We start from the raw sequence: 16,883 nt of genomic DNA on the forward strand, positions 1-16,883 counted from the left end.
GTGAGGCCCACTATGGCGTCAGCCCAGGGGTCCTGTGTGACTGCACAGTGCTTTGCAGATGTGCGGACGGAGGCCCAAGTGGCCGCCTTAGAGATCTCTAGTATTGGAACGTTATTGAGGAAAGCTACTGAGGTTGGAATGGATTGAGTAGAATGTGCTCTAACATGTTCTGGTGGTTCTGTATTCCGGATATGGTAACACATTTGAATGCATGTGGAAATCCATTTGGATAATCTCTGTGTGGATATAACCTCTCCTTTCAGTAGTAGAGATAAAAGTTCAGGGGATTTCCTGAAAGGTTTGGTTCTTTCAACGTAGAACGCTCATGACCTTCTAACGTCTAGTGTGTGTAGAGCAACTTCTGTTGGAGTACCATGAAGCTTAGGGTAGAATGTTGGTAGTTGAATAGACTGGTTCATGTGAAATGCTGAGGCTACTTTAGGTAAGAAATTAAAGGTGTGGACATAGCGTGACCTTGTCCTTGAAGAATGTTGTTTATGGAGGATCTGCCGTGAGTGCCCCTATCTCGCTCACCCTTCTGGCCGAGGTAATGGTGACGGGGAAGTCTACTTTCATTGATAAGTGGAGTAATGAGCTGGTGGCTAATGGTTTGAAAGGTAGTCTGTTGAGGCATTTCAGTACCAGATTGAGGTCCCATGTTAGTGTAGGTTTTCACACGTCTGGGTAAACATTTATGAAAGAGTTTTGTAGTTGGGTGTGCGAAAGTCAAAGTGCCATCAATCTCTCGGTAGAATGCTAAAATGGCTGCAAGATGGACTCTGATCAAGCTCATCGTTAAGCCAGTGCTTTTTAACTCGAATAGGTATTCTAAGACTAATGGTAATGGTGCTGAATCACTCATCAAGTGTCTTCCTTGACACTAGATAGAGAACCACTTCCATTTTTGAAGGTAGGTATTTCTCGTAGTCAGTTTCCTGCTGTTTAATAACACAATTAACTTGTTCCTAGTAGGTTATTTCAACATGGTGGAACCATTCAGGAGCCACACCTGTACATGGAGTATCTCCAGATTCAGGTGGAAAATGCGATCGTTGTGTTGAGAGAGCAGATCTGGCCAGCAAGGGAGAGCTTGCGGGGCGCATATCGCCATGTGTAACAGGCAAGGATATCATGCCTGTCTGGGCCATGTTGGGACTATAAGGATAATGTTGGCCCTGTCTGCTCGTATCTTGTGTATCACGCGTTATATCACTGGTGTTGGTGGAAACACATACATGAGTTGTGCCTCCCATTTGAAGAGGAAGGAATCCCCTAATGACTGTAGTCCCAGTCCTGCTCTTGAGCAGAGCATGACGCATTTGCGATTCATCAGGGATGTGAACAGGTCGATGGTGGGAATGCCCCACCGTTTGAAGATTGAACTCAGGACCTCTCTGTTCATCTCCTATCCATGATCCTGAGAGAAGTACCAGCTGAGCATGTCTGCTGTCGCATTCTAACAACCTCAACCTGCGCCGAGATGTTTACATTGTGTTTTATGCACCAATTCCAAAGTCTCATGGCTTCTGTGCACAGAGAATGTGAGTGAACTCCTCCTTGCCTGTTGATGTAGAAAATGTAGGTGATGTTGTCGGTCATAATTCAAATGGATTTGTTCTGTGTAGGAGGTAGGAAATGTCTGCAGGCAGGAGGTAAAGGGAATAGTGTATCCAGACTTGATAACTTCCAACACCCATTGGTCTGATGTTATGGTGGCCCAGATGTGGTAAAAGGGCCGGAGTCAATGGCCAAAAATTGGGGATGGGTTGGGTATGAGTGCAGTTTTGTGAAGGAGGTCGTTCAGACCCTCGACCGACTTTTCAAAATTGTGGTTTTGGAGATGCTGACTGAGAAGTCAGAGCCTGAGATTGAGATGTTCGCCAGCTTTGCGATGATTGACGCTGGCATTGATTATCGTATGGTCGCTGTTGTTGTTGCATGTTTGAAGAGTCTCTAGGTCTCTGATATGGTTGGTATCGCCTTCTCTTTGCAGGGGCGGGTGTAAATCCCCAAAGTGTGGAGCGTGGCCCAAGAGTCCTTCACTGAATGAAGCACCTCATCAGTCTTCTGAGAGAAGAGTTGTTCCTGGTCGAAAGGTAAATCCTCTACTTTTGTCTGGAGTTCTTTTGGTATCTTTGAGGCCTGAAGCCATGAGGCTCAGTGCATTAGTACAGCTGTGGTTGTCATTCTGGTTGCCGTGTCCAATGCCGCTTTAAGGGCTGTTTTGAATATGAGCTGACCCTCGGTGACAATGGCCTGGAATGGTGTCTGTTTTTCCTCTGGGAGCTCAGATGTGAACTGGGCAAGTTTCCCATAGTTGTCATAGTCGTATTTGGCCAGTAGTGCTGAATAATTGGCCACTCGAAACTGAAGGGTGCTGGAGGAATATACTTTGTGTCCAAACAAGTCAAGTCTTTTGTGTTTGTTGTCATGGGGTGTAACCTTCAATTGTGGCTGTTTGTTACAGTGATTTACTGTCTTGACAACTCGGGAGTTGGCAGGCAGGTGTGCAAATAGAAAATATTATGTGCCATCCCAGGGGGCACACTTTCTATCTGCTCTTTTGCAGGTGTGCAGAATAGAAGCAGGTGTCTGCCAGACTGGCTCTGCAGGATCCAAGAAGGCCTGGTTGATGGGAAGGGCAGTCATGGAGGTAGATGCCAGTTGCAGTATTTGTACCAGCTTGTGCTGGTTTGTCTTTACCTCCTCTAGTAGGATGTCTTAGCTTTGCACGACTCTCTTGAACAGCTCTTGAAACTGTTTAAAGTCACCCACCAAGGTTGATGGTGGGGGCATAGCCACCTCATCTCGTGTCCCTTTGCCTTGTAGATCCCTGCTGGGTTTGCCATGGCTTCATGGTGGTGGAGGTTGGAATGGCTTTCTGGCAGATTGTGGGGTATGCATGCCCAATGAGCGAAAGATAGCCTTTGTGTCCTTCAACCCACGTAGTCCGGCATCATTTGATTGGAGAAGATCCCAGCTCCATCAAAGGGGAGGTCCTGAACTGAGGCCTGCATATGCTGGGAAAGGCCCACCGTTTGCAGCAAGGAGCTGCATCATATAACCACCGCCGATGCAACCACCCTCACTGCTGAGTCCACTGCATTTCATGCCATTTGCAGGGAGCATCTGGCTGCTGCAGTCCCTTCCTCTACAAGGGTACTGAACTCCTGACCCTGACCAAGGGAGTCCTGGAACTCCTGGAGGCTGTGATGGTGCACTCCACAAGGCTTTATGGAAATATGCTTATGAATGTATATATGAGATAACTGGAACATGTTTTATGCTACATATGCCATGTAACATATCTCTGTAAAGGTTATGATCTACTGAATCGATTAATTCTCTTTGTATGCATGTATCATTTTTGTATTCAAAGTTATGAATATTGTCTGTGTACTGGCTTGATTTTTAAGTAACCTTTGTAAAGCATTTGGTCAGCTTCTGGAGAAAGGAATGTGCAAAGTAAGTGCCCAATCAAGAAGCACTTAATGAACAATGGATCTTGGAATGCTCCAATCCACATAAGAAGTCTACTTGAGGACGTTCAAAGAAGAATGTGAACCATGGTTGCTACCTCTAAGAGAAAGTCTATTTAAACCCCAGGGAGACCCCTCCATTTTGTCTTCAGCTGGCTAAGGAGATAGCCTCTCCACCCCCTAGGATACCTGAAAAACTGGAACTACAGGGGGTGTGAGTGATTGCTGAGCCTAGACTAGAAGGAGACTAGTCTGCAAAAGGAAGCTTAGTGGGTGAGGATTTTATCTGTATTCAGTTTTATTATTGTACTAGACTTAGACTTGTGTGTTTTATTTTATTTTGCTTGGTAATTCACTTTGTTCTGTCTGTTACTGCTTGGAACCATTTAAATCCTACTTTCTGTATTTAGTAAAATCACTTTTTACTTAATTAACCCAGAGTATGTATTAATACTGGGGGGGTGGGGGGGAGCAAACAGATGTGCATATCTCTCTATCAGTGTTATAGAGGGCTGTCATAAATATAAAGGGAAGGGTAACCACCTTTCTGTATACAGAACTATAAAATCCCTCCTGGCCAGAGGCAAAACCCTTTCACCTGTAAAGGGTTAAGAAGCTAAGATAACCTCACTGGCATCTGACCAAAATGACCAATGAGGAGACAAGTTACTTTCAAAACTGGAGGGGGGGGAACAAAGAGTCTGTCTGTCTGTGTGATGCTTTTGTTGGGAACAAATCAGGAATGCTCTTCATAACCCCTCAGAACTTCTGTTAAGTTAGTAAGTAATCTAGCTAGAAATGCATTAGATTTTCTTTTGTTAAATGACTGGTAAAATAGGTTGTGCTGAATGGAATGTATATTCCTGTTTTTGTGTCTTTTTGTAACTTAAGGTTTTGCCTAGAGGGATTCTCTATGTTTTGAATCCGATTACCCTATAAGGTATTTACCATCCTGATTTTACAGAGGTGATTCTTTTACTTCAATTAAAATTCTTCTTTTAAGAACGTGATTGCTTTTTCATGGTTCGTAAGATCCAAGGGTTTGGGTTTGTGTTCACCGATGCAAATTGGTGAGGATTTTTATCAAGCCTTCCCCATGAAAGGGGGTGGAGGGCTTGGGGGGAAGACGTCTCCAAGTGGTCTCTTTCCCTGTTCATTGTTTAATATGCTTGGTGGTGGCAGCATAGGATTCAAAGCAAAGTTTGTATCTTGAGGAAGTTTTTAACCTAAGCTGGTAAGAAAAAGCTTAGGGGGTCTTTCATGCAGGTCCCCACATCTGTACCGTAGAGTTCAGAGTGGGGAAGGAACCTTGACAAGGGCAAACAATTTATGAGTTTACCCTGAATACAGGATAAAATGGATTTATTTGGGTTTAGACCCCATTGGGAGTTGGACATCTGAGTGTTAAAGGCAGGAACAGTTCTTAAGTTGCTTTCAGTTAAGTCTGCAGCTTTGGGGCACATGGTTTGGACCCTGGGTCTGTGTTGGAGCATACTGGCGTGTCTGGCTCAGAAAGACAGCGTGCTGGAGTCCCAAGCTGGCAGGGAAAGCAGGGCAGAAGTAGTCTTGGCACATCAGTTGGCAACCCCCAGGGGTTTTCTGTGATCCAACTTGTCACAGAGGCCATCCCAGAGGTTAAAATTGTATCAGCCCAGCAGGACCTGATGGTTTGCCACCCAGAATTGTAGGCTGGCAGTTGAATAACATTTTTCTGCCAAATAAGTCAAGTTTCTTGGCCTCTTCTCTCTTGGGGGTAGAGGCACTGGGGACCTGCTTGTCCTTCTTGTTGGCTGCCGACACCACCAGCAGAGGTGGGTATACAAGTACTCGAAACCTTTGGCCGACACAAAGGTACTTTTTCTCGGCCCATTTCGAGGTGGGTGGGATGGAGGATGGGGACTGCCACAGAGCCTTAGCAATCTTAAGGACCCCCATTGAGTATGGATAGGGCGATCCGGGCGGGCATGGAGGCTGAAAGGACATTGAAAAGGGTGTCCTCCTGCTCCACCATCTCCTGCACTTCCAGCCCCAAGTTCTTGGCCACCCACCTGAGAAGGGCTTGGTGTTCTTTAAAGTCATCTGGGAAGAGGAGGCTGCCCTAGCTGCTGGTGGAGGTGCTGAGGGCTCAGCAGCTACTGGAGAGGAAGGTTTTGCAGTGGGCACCAGATCCTCCACCCTCAGAGTGAGCTTCCGGTACCGGGCCCGGTGCTGGTGGGGCCATCGATCTTCGCTCTGACTCAGCCACTGATGTGCTTTGCGAAGGGGGCATCGTCATCACCAGAACGCCCCATGCTCCCCAATACGGCCACTGTGTTGGCCACTGGCCTAGCTGCCACTGTGCTGCTGTGGACAGCAGAGCCATTTCCAGTGCCCACTCCAGTTGCGGAGATCGGGGAAACTGAACTGGGCCTCCATGCTGGAGGAACCACTCTCTGTGACCAGGGAAGAATAGTCAACGCCTGGGTCTGCTTGCTGGTCGTGGCTACGGGTGAGTGCTGACCAGGTGTAAGCATCCAGTGACTATACCAGGAAGAATGGTCCCGGTACCAGGGAGATTGGTGTCAGAGGTAACGGTGCCGGGGGGACTGCTAACACGAGGGGGAGCAGTCCCATGGTGCCAGCAGCTGAGACCGACATCTAGATGTGGATCAGCGACCCCTCAGTGGGGAATAACGTCTCAAAGTCCAGGGGAGAGTTTGGGCAATTGGCGGTGCGGCTGCAACCTGCCACAGGATTGCTTTTCCAGCGACCTACAGTGCTTACCCACCCCCCAGAGGGGTCTTAGCAGTTAGCTTACCCTCTCAGGGAACCTTAGTCAAGAGAGGTGCTCCGACTGACCACCACAGGCAGTAAGAAGGAACTGAGAGGGCATTGGCCAGCAGTGCCAGATATACCGCAGCGTGAGCATGGCACTCGAGAGGGCACGACAGCCAGCCCCACGGGTACTGCTAAGGCAAAAAATCTCTGACAGCTGCGCACATGGGCATGCGTACACCTAAAATGGAATCGACATGAGTAAGCACACAAAGAAGATGAATTGTGTACAGGAGATGTGTCATGGTCTGTGCCTGTCTCCGTGTCCTCTCCTCATTCCTGTGTCTCCAAGAGTTGTGGTGTGGGAGACTCTGGGTTAAAGCGCAGTTCATGTACATGCACTGTGAATGGTCTAGAATGCTGACCCCTAGATGAGCTCCATGGTTCCCAATGGGCCCATTACATTGGGAAAGCCATAGGAGGGTACATCCATGGGGATCCGCACCATGGTTGGTTCAGCTGGTGACTTGGACCCAGTGGCTCCATGTTGGTTGGTGGGCCTTAGGTGAGGAGTGATGGGGAGATAAGGGGTATTTTCCCTGCATCTCCTCCTCCTCCTCCTCATCAGTGGAGAACTGTGCCATGTCTTGTGGGCTGTGATCACCTCTGCAGTGAAAAGTTGGGTCACATTATTTGTTCTGAGTACAGTCAGCCACCGGCTGAAATTGAGTTCTTACATTTTGCAAGAAGTTCACTGCCAGGGTCCTGCCAGTCAATCAAAGTCCCATTAGCGACCTCGTACATGGACTAGAATCTAATTTTCAAGTGTGTGAACCTAAAGTTAGGCACCTACATAAAAAGGAACCTGATTTCCAGAAGTGCTGATCACCCACAGACACAGACTTCATTAACATCCTTCATGAAGGCTATATCTGCAAGGGGAAGTTAATTGGCATAGCTATAACAGACTAAGCTATTCCGCTATAGCTATGTAGTTAACGTCCCCTTGTAGATAAACCCTAAGAGGAAAGGGCACGGTTTCCTTAATAGCAGAAGATGGAACAATATCCGTCTGTTGCAATCCAAAATATGTGAGGAGCCTAGCATTAGTTTTAGGATTTAGTACCACATTGAGAGTCTGTGGTCAGATGTCCTCACTCACTGATGAAGTTATAATATTGAGAATTTCCTTAAAGTGTCTCCCTTTCACATCACTATCTGAAACAGCCCCTGTTTCTGACTCCCAGTCACATACTCTAGCCACCAGACCACAACCACTTTCCCTGAAGTAGACTCCACTAGCTGGGATTATGGCTAGGTCTTCCCTGCAGAGTTAAATCAAATTGTCTACATCTGAACTAACTCCTCCTGAGTTTGCAAAATCACACTGTGAAATAAAACTCAAACTGAGCAGAGTGTTATTAGCATCTGATCAGTTGTACAACTCAAACTATAGTCAATACCTATCTGATGAGTCAGCCAGCTGGAATTAAAAGCACCATCAACAGTTGAGTTAAGGGGTTGTTTGTGTGGACAAAACTTGAGTTAAACACTGCAGTGAAGACAAGCAGATTGCTAGTAATTATGTATTACTGGTACAGGCCTATCAATGACAGTGTTTATGGGACACTGTAGTGTCAGTGTTTTACATGCTTCTATAACCTCTTGTGCTACTGAGCTGCTGTGTGGGCGAGTGAGGGAATTCTGCTATCATCACAAACAAAACCCCATGTTTTTGCAAGAAGTCTAATAAAAATGTCATGATTATGCTCTGTCTCTGAAAGTGACTCTACAACTAACACTCAGTATTCCCAAAGTTTTATTGAACTCATTAGTGATGCTAGGGCACAAACCAGGAACATAAAACAAATGTTAATTAAATGTGTCATTATAAACATGGGAGTGTAGCATTATGTTGTGATAAAGTAGAAATGTTTTAAGAAGGTATTTCAAAGAACAAAAAAAAAAACACAAAAAAACCACCCCTATTTAAATAGTTTATTTTTTATATTCACTCTTGATGATTTTTTTTTTTAAATTTAGCTTCACAGACAGCTCTGTAACACTGGAAATACAGCCCTGTTCTGTTCAACCAAATCAACAGCTGGATATTTGTTTATTATGCTGATAGGCAGGATATTGAGAGATAGTTTGTGTTTTTGTTTAAACAAGTAATAGGCATTTCTGTGCTATGTAATGAGAGTTTATTGGGGGGGTTTGAAGATACTGTAACCGTAAAGCAGTAATATCAGACCAGTTCTGAGGTGGCAAAGAGTGTGGAATTTCAGTTTCATTTTATAAAGTAAGATCTATATCGAGTGCACTACAATTAACTACACAACTCTGTCTCCATTCTTTTCCTTCAGTTATATAGGTAGAATAATGTCACAAGGCTGACCTCTACTGGGAAGCTTTTGACCTCTAGCTGAATCATGAATTATTGAATGATAGAACTCCTAAAACAGAGGCAAAACAAAAACACACACACACACACAAACCTCTTGTGTATTGCTGGGGGAGGGGCGGGGGGGGGAGAAAGGATCCTTTCAAACCCCAGATATTTAATGTAGGTTCCATCACCAAAGCTGTTTACTATCCCTTTGGCAATAGGAAAGCTGCCACTGCAAACACATATTCATCAGAGAATGAACTATCCAGAAGCTCACTCTCCCTCCACAATTTAACTGTAAAGATAGAACATCAGATAGCTGCTTTTAATAACGTTTACTCTAAGCATAAACATTATATTTAAACATTAAAATTGCATAATAAATCTTGATAACAGGAGGCAAAGGTCAGGCTGAACACACACACACACACACAGTTGCTTTTTTAATCTATTTTTCTACCCTCCTAATGCAGGGGCTTCCAGGGGCTAGACAATCCCCTGCCAAAAATTGATTGTCAGGAAGTACAGCTGAATTACAGGAAGCTTTTCTCACTATAAACTAATCCTAAAATTCTAGAGAGTCATGTGATAGATCTAAGTATCATTATCACACAGGGGAAAACAAAAAACATAGCAATGAGAAAGGAAGCATAGGAGGCCCAAGGCTCATACGGGTACAAGAGACAATTCATCATATCACTTTTGAAGTCGAAGATAATTTTCTATTCCAGACATCAGTTTTACTCAGAGCAGTTGCCCATAGCCCCAGATAAACACTGAATACGTTCTTAGCCCCCATGCCACATTTTCTAGGTATCAATCAAGTTCATAACCAGTGCAAAACAAAGAAAACATTAAGAATCATACTTAGCATTTGGGAGCTAATCAGCAGAATATACTTCAATGCCTCTATCCTTCCTTTACCTTTCAGTAGAGACTCCTTGCATTAGAACAAAAAGACTTAGCTGCTAGCCTGACTACAGTCCTGGGAAGAGCACAGCTGCGTTCGCTTACCCCACAATTAGAGTAGGGGAGGGAAGCACCTGTGCCTTGTTAACTGTAGCTGATGGCTTGTCTTTTCCTATACCTGCATAAGTGTTATTGTTTTAATCTGTAGAACATAAACTGAGTACTTCTGACCCATGAGGATTTCCCTGCTCAGTCCTAAAGGATCTGTCGACTTTGCTACAGGACAGGAGAGCAAATCAAACTTTTAATGACATATATTGTTAGCCTTAAATAGCTGTAAGTGAAACTAATTAGTTAGTACAGAGTTATGTTCCTGATGTGAGGAGATTCATGGTTTAAGGCCAGAAGGGACTGTTAAACCATTTTTTTTGAAGTCTGACTTCTTGCATATCACACTCCATTAAATTTCACCTATTTCTGTGGCTCTTTTCTGCACTGTCCAATTTTTCAACATCCTTTTAAAAATGTTGACACCATTTAGTGCAGTATTCCAGTATGAGTCTCATCAATACCATATACAGAGGTAAAATCACCTTCCTCCCCCATAATACATACAATGATTGTGTTAGCCCTTTTTGCCACAGCATTACCCTGGGAACTCAGGTTGAGTTTCTGGTCCACTATGACCCCTAAATCCTTTCCAGCGTCACAGCTTTCCAGAATACAGCCCCACATTCTGTAGTTATGGCCTGGATTCCTTGTCCCTAGATGTATAACTTTGTACTTGGCTGTATTAAAATGCATTGTATTTGAATGGACCCAGGTTAACCAGCAATCCCAATAGCTCTGTATGCTTGCCCTGTACTCATCATTTACGGTTTCACCAATCTTTGTGTCATTTGCAAATTTTATCAGCAGTGATATTATATTTCTTTCCTGATCATGGATGAAAATGTTGAATAGTATCCAGCCTAAGACTGATCCCTGCAAAACGCCACTAGAAACACCCCCATTCAATAATGATTTCCCACTGATGACTACTTTTTGAGAGTTAGCCACTTCTTAATCAATTTGTGTGTGCTTTATTGATATTGTATTGTGCTAATTTTTAATCAATGTCATGCAGTAATAAGTCAAAAGCTTTACAAAAGTCCAAGTAGATTACATCTCTACAGACACCTTTTATGGTTTTCCATAAAGCCATTTTGACTGGCATTAGTTATAGTCTTATCCTTTAATTCATTCCCGTATCAGGTTTTTCATTATTTTGCCCAGGATTGATATCAGTGATCTGGCTCATCTCCCTTTACCCATTTTGAATATTGGCACAACTTTAGTGCTCTTCTAGTCTTCTGGAATTTCCCTAGTATTCCAAGATATATTAAAAATTAACATTAGCAAGCCAGAGGACTCTGCAGCCAGCTCCTTTAAGACTCTTGAGTACAAGTTATCCAGGCCTGTTGTTTTTAAAAGGTTTATCCCAAGTAGACATTTAACATCCTCCTTGATTACAAATGGAATGGAAAATACTTCATCATCCTCAGGTGATACAAGCACATGATCCTGCTCCTTTCCCACAACAGAGAGTTAAAGGGGGCCTTGTCTGTTGTTATTTAATTTTCACAACAAAGCTTTATTTTGAATAGAAACTCACTTCTTTTATCAGAATCAAAAGAGCAACAAGAGTTCATTTTAAAAATTCATGTGAAATAAGTGAATGGCAAGTACTTGAGCATGAGGTTCAGAGGCAGGTTCCCTAGGATTCTCATCCCATCTCTGTCACTTTGCATTGTGGAAATTGCACACTCCTGCCTCAGCATCCCCATATCCAAATTGACAAAGACAGTAACAAACTGGCATACACTGCAAGGATGGTAAAGCACTTTAGCTGTTCAGTGCACAATATATTAATTTGACAAATGCATGTGCATTCACACCCCTGGAGGGGTTGCCTGTGGTGATTAAACTAATGATCTGAAAGCATAATCTATACTTGAGTTGAAGGACCTGCTCCATAAACTTGGAGGCAGTGGCAGATAAATCTCTGTGAGCAAGTCACTAGGTGGGAGAACGAGCCCAGTGTGTTAGCATGGGTTACAGATAGAAAAAAGAAGACCTGTAGTAAAAAGGAATTTATATTCTATGGTAAAATTGATCTTTCGAAGAAAGATGAAGACCACTGCCGATCTATCTCAGCAACAATTTCATTTTTTTTTTAAATGGCCAGTTAGGCTGTTGACACTCCCTTCTTTAAGATGGAACAAGAGAGAAGCCAGTAAAAATTGGGAAAGGGGTGGGAAGTAGTGCTTTGCCCAAGCCTTGTTCTTACGACTATTGTGGAATTAAAAAGCAAAATTACATGGGAAAATTGTTTCTGAAACTAGTTTCTGAAAACAAGTCCTAAGTGTCTCAGTTCTAGAGGTAACTGCACCTGACTGATTTGTGGTTTCCTTGGAGGTACCTCACATCTCAGACCTTGAGCGGTCACTCTCCTTGGGATGGGATCATTCAATCCACTCCTGCCTGACCAGGGATTTAAACTGCAAGCTCCTACAATTCACAGGGAACACCCTCAGGTCTGATTATAGTTCAGCACCTAGAGCTCTGCTCTCTCAGGGGCAATGACAAGATTAGCCAGTTACCAACCAGCCTTCATACTACAGCCAACCTCTTTATATTCCTTGTAACTTGAAAGTGGGAAGTTGATCAAGGTTTTTTAAACCACCCTCAACCCTACAATAGAGTCCACTGTGGAGACTCAGACTCAACTCTTTCAGAACTGTGGCTCATTACAGATATGAAGGTGGGACGTTATTGACATAATCTGGGATCGTATAGATCATCATTGCAACCAAGGTCCTATAGTGGCACCAAATCTTATATAAAGGGGGTCAAATGAGCTGTCTAAGACAAGGTTATGGTTTGCTGATTATAATTATGCTGTCTATATGTGTGTGTCATTTTTGTAGTTGAAGTTATGAATATTAGCTCTATAATGTCTGTATTTCAAACTTATGCTATGCTTCTGGGCCCTGGTCTACACTAGGACTTTAGGTCGAATTTAGCAGCGTTAAATCGATGTAAACCTGCACCCGTCCACACGATGAAGCCCTTTTCTTTTTACTTAAAGGGCTTTTAAAATCGATTTCCTTACTCCACCCCTGACAAGTGGATTAGCGCTTAAATCGGCCTTGCCGGGTCAAATTTGGGGTACTGTGGACACAATTCGACGATACTGGCCTCCGGGAGCTATCCCAGAGTGCTCCATTGTGACCGCTCTGGACAGCACTCTCAACTCAGATGCACTGGCCAGGTAGACAGGAAAAGAACCGCAAACTTTTGAATCTCATTTCCTGTTTGGTGTTTAATGTGCTCCTAATTGCCAAAGTGAGCTGAGCGGCCTCCATGCTTGCCTTGGTATGGCATCTGCACAGAAAAAAGACGCAGAACAATTGTCTGCTGCTGCTTTCACGGAGGGAGGGAACGGGGGTCTGATGATATGTACCCAGAACCACCCGCGACAATGTTTTAGCTCCATCAGGCATTGGGCTCTCAACCCAGAATTCCAATGGGCAGCGGAGACTGCGGGAACTGTGGGATAGCTACCCACAGTGCAACAGTCGACGCTTGCCTCAGTACTGTGGAAGCAGTCCGCCGAGTTAATGCACTTAAAGCATTTTCTGTGGGGACACACACACTCAAATATATTAAAATGATTTCTAAAAAAACGACTTCTATAAATTCAACCTAATTTCGTAGTGTAGACATACCCTGGGTGACACCCCAGACAAGTTGGTGTCAGCTCTGCCTAGCCTGCTTGCTGGCCTATTAAGTACCATCAGCTATACAACTGACCCAATTGAGAGAAGGCAAACACGCCTTGTGACTCAGCAAGGTATGCAGGCATGTGCCTATGGTCAGAACTCTGAGGTTTTCCCATGCCATGTGATGGACAGCTTGTCTTTGGAACGAAGAAAGAAAGACCACATGGCAAGAAAATATAAAAAGCTGCTGCAGCTCCTCCATCTTGTCTTCAATCCTGCTTCATACCTCTGGAGGAACTTTGCTACACTGAAGCTTTGACCCAAGGACTGATGACCCATCCCAGCTGTGGATAGAACAGAAGTACTTGTGGCCCCTTAGAGACTAACCAATTTATTACAGCATAAGCTGTCGTGAGCTACAGCTCACTTCACTTGATTTGAACCTGCAGTTTATTCTATCACTGCTGCAAGCCTGAACCAAGAACTTTGCCATTACTCTGTGTAATTGATTCCATTTAACCAATTCTAGCTCTCAACTATATATTTTCATTTTATGAATAAACCTTTAGATTTTAGATGCTAAAGGATTGGCAACAGCGTTATTTGTGGGTAAGATCTGATTTGTATATTGACCTGGGTCTGGAGCTTGGTCCTTTGGGATTGAGAGAACCTTTTTTCCTTTACTGGGGTATTGGTTTTCATAACCATTCATCCCCATAATGTGTGGCACTGGTGGTGATACTGGGAAACTGGAGTGTCTAAGGGAATTGTTTGTGTGACCTGTGGTTAGCCAGTGGGGTAAAACCAAAGTCTTCTCTGTCTGTCTGGTTTGGGTTGCCTTGGTGTGCATAGAAACCACAGCCTTGGGCTGTAACTGCCTTGCTTTAAGCAGTTTGTCCTGAATTGGCATTCTCAGTTGGGTCCCACCAGAACCAGCATCATTACAGACGGCTATGATGAAAACCACTGCCTCCAGGGAATGACCTTTAAAAGTTTTGTTTTAATAACTGAAAAAATTGGAAGTGCTGCAGTTCAAGTACAACCAAAATATATACAAAAGAACAGTAGAATTCGTTATATAGAACAAATGCATCCTCATTAAAAATAAAATCTGTAGTTCTTATTTAATTTTTGACCTTGCCACAAATACCTCCCTTTTCACAGAAAATATAAGGCATTTGATTTTCAGATAAAAATGCGTAACTTCCATCCAGTTAGTAACTAATTTTGTACAGCAATATTTAGTAAGATCATGTGAGTTTTCAAAGGCCTGGCCATGCACCAATGAAGTCAATGGAACTTCAACAGGTGCTGGATCAGGCCCCAGTGCAACATAAGAATGAGGAAACAAAGGGTACACTGTTGAAATCAGCATTATAAAATATATCTGGGCTACTACCTGAGACACAATCAGTAATGCAGTACAAGATCCAGTGTTTCAAGTTCACTCAAGTATGTACAATGTTTTAATCCCTCAGGCATGCCAGCTATAAACAAAGATAATACAATCTCCTTTTCAGGAAAAATGCTGTTGACCAGTGACAAACAAGACAGTGAAATATACACATAAAAATACATCTAACACTTGAAATGACAACTAAAAGTATAAAAGCAAAGAATTTTTTCCATATTATCATTCATAATGATTACCCATCTTGTACTTAAAAATAACAAATCATTAAAAATAGCCCGTGACAAAAATACTGATAATGGCTCAATATAGCATCCCCTCCAAAACATTTTGCCATTACAACCTTTTCCCACTGTTTCAGTAGTTAAACTTTTTTCCAGTCGTTAAATGCTATTTAGGTTACATTTGCACAAGATCTATCTGATCGCTAATATACTGAGATACAGTTCACTAATGACTCTGGAAATGTTACATTCGAAAGCTTCTGGTTCTTTGAAATGGTTGAAAAGGCTTTTTCAATGCCCACATCAGCAGTTGTGGTTTCTGTTTATTTTTTTCCGGAAACAGCACTGCCTCACTTTCATGAGTAGGAAATCGTTCTTTATACACTTCAGGGTAGGATTTCTGAAACTAAAAAAAGAAGTACAGTTTAAACAAAACTCCACAGCAAAAGCTTGACATTACTAATTCAACTACTTAAAAAAGAAACAAACAAAGCAAATCTCAGTTACACAAATCAGTAAAAATATGCTTTCCTGTGCCATGCAGTCTAGAACTATGCATTTAAAACTTGGTCGTCTTTTCCAATAGGATTTGTTTTACTGCAAAGCCCCTACTGTGAGAAATTAAAGTAAAAATAAATTACAATTATTCAATCTACAAGAGAGTGTCTACATTCTAAGTTTTAACGCCAGTCTCCTTTTCCTTTTGAGAACTGGAAGCTTATAATTTGATACAGACTTTTTTATGAAAACGCCTCAAAATCTCAAAGTACACAAAAAAACATTTCCATCTTTTAACTTCATTAATCTAAAGCCATGTCTACACAGGGACACTCAGGAAAGTAAAAGGAAATCAACCAAAAGTGCAAAGTCAATTTGCATACATAAAAGTATGTTAACACCCCTGCAGCCCTCCCCATGAGGATGTTCTCAGTCAGGATTTGATGTGTCTTTAGTTCACTGTAACTTAATCCTCAAGGATTAAACAACTATAAAACTGGTCTTTATACAGATGTAAAAGATGAGAAGCAAATAATATCAAATCCGTCACATACACAGAGGTTGAAAAGAAAACACAAGCAATGATTTTTGAGAGTTTTCTTTACCTGCTTCAGCTTCTTCTTCTTGTCTTTAACAGATATTTCTTTATTCATTGTAATTTCTTCCAACAGAGCTGCCAGTGGTTCTTGAGAGCCATTTACTCTTTGGTATTCAAATTCATCTGTACTGATTTGGCGACAAAACGACGGAGCAGGAAGAGTTGTATCAGTATCAGCGTCTGCATATTTTATCTGAAGGAGAAAGGGGGTGGGGGGGAAAGGACTGTAATTTCAAGAATAAATCTGGAAAAATTGGCTTGATTAAAGAGAGGGCCGGTGTTATTCACTGACCACTGTGTGACCTTGATCAAATCAAGAAACATGTTGATGCTTCAGTTCACCCAGGCCATTTATTGTAGAAATACAGAATCACTAAAGCACTTCATCATAAATTAAGGAGAGGAGGAGGAGAGAGAACCCTGGCACCTGTGGAAAGAAGGTAAATAAATAGAGGTGTTAGGAAACAGACAGTGGGAGGAGAGGCGGGGGAGTGCAGTGATAGGATCTGAGTAAGTGAGGATAGCACCAAGAAGCAGGTAGCTGGCAGAAGGAGAGTGACCAGCTATTAAGCGGCTTCTTCTCCCCCACCCTCCCCCACATACTTCCTCCATCGGGAAATTGCAGAGTCTGCCAAAAGGGGAGAGAGAGAGAGAGAGAGAGAGAGAGAGAGAGTGTGTGTGTGTGTGCAGGCACGCACAAAGAGGGATTTGGCAGTCTCAGAAATCCATAACCCTTTGATTGGTCCTCTACTGTTTCCAACACCACTTTATTGGCAGGAAGGGATGAATTATATTTCCCAAAATCCCTGTAAAGCAAAGATTAGAAAGTTGACTGAGATCCTTGGTTGAAAGATGTC

The 16,883-nt window shown here is 43.0% G+C and overlaps 1 protein-coding gene across 2 annotated transcripts in view; it reads right to left on the reverse strand.

The window, feature by feature from the left end:
* Positions 1-14,275: 14,275 nt before the first annotated feature.
* The window catches only part of DEPDC1B (DEP domain containing 1B), a 64,295-nt gene continuing 61,687 nt past the window's right edge, over positions 14,276-16,883 (reverse strand). For both annotated transcript variants that reach the window (XM_048851255.1, XM_048851254.1), the window contains 2 exons: positions 16,034-16,219; positions 14,276-15,336 (listed from right to left, as the gene is read on the reverse strand). In XM_048851255.1, coding sequence (XP_048707212.1) covers positions 15,175-15,336; positions 16,034-16,219 — 348 coding nt within the window. In that variant the 3' untranslated portion in view covers positions 14,276-15,174. The remainder of the gene's footprint in view (positions 15,337-16,033; positions 16,220-16,883) is intronic.

The sequence above is a fragment of the Caretta caretta genome, chromosome 5 (genome assembly GCF_965140235.1).
Source record: "Caretta caretta isolate rCarCar2 chromosome 5, rCarCar1.hap1, whole genome shotgun sequence".
Lineage (NCBI taxonomy): Eukaryota > Metazoa > Chordata > Testudines > Cheloniidae > Caretta > Caretta caretta.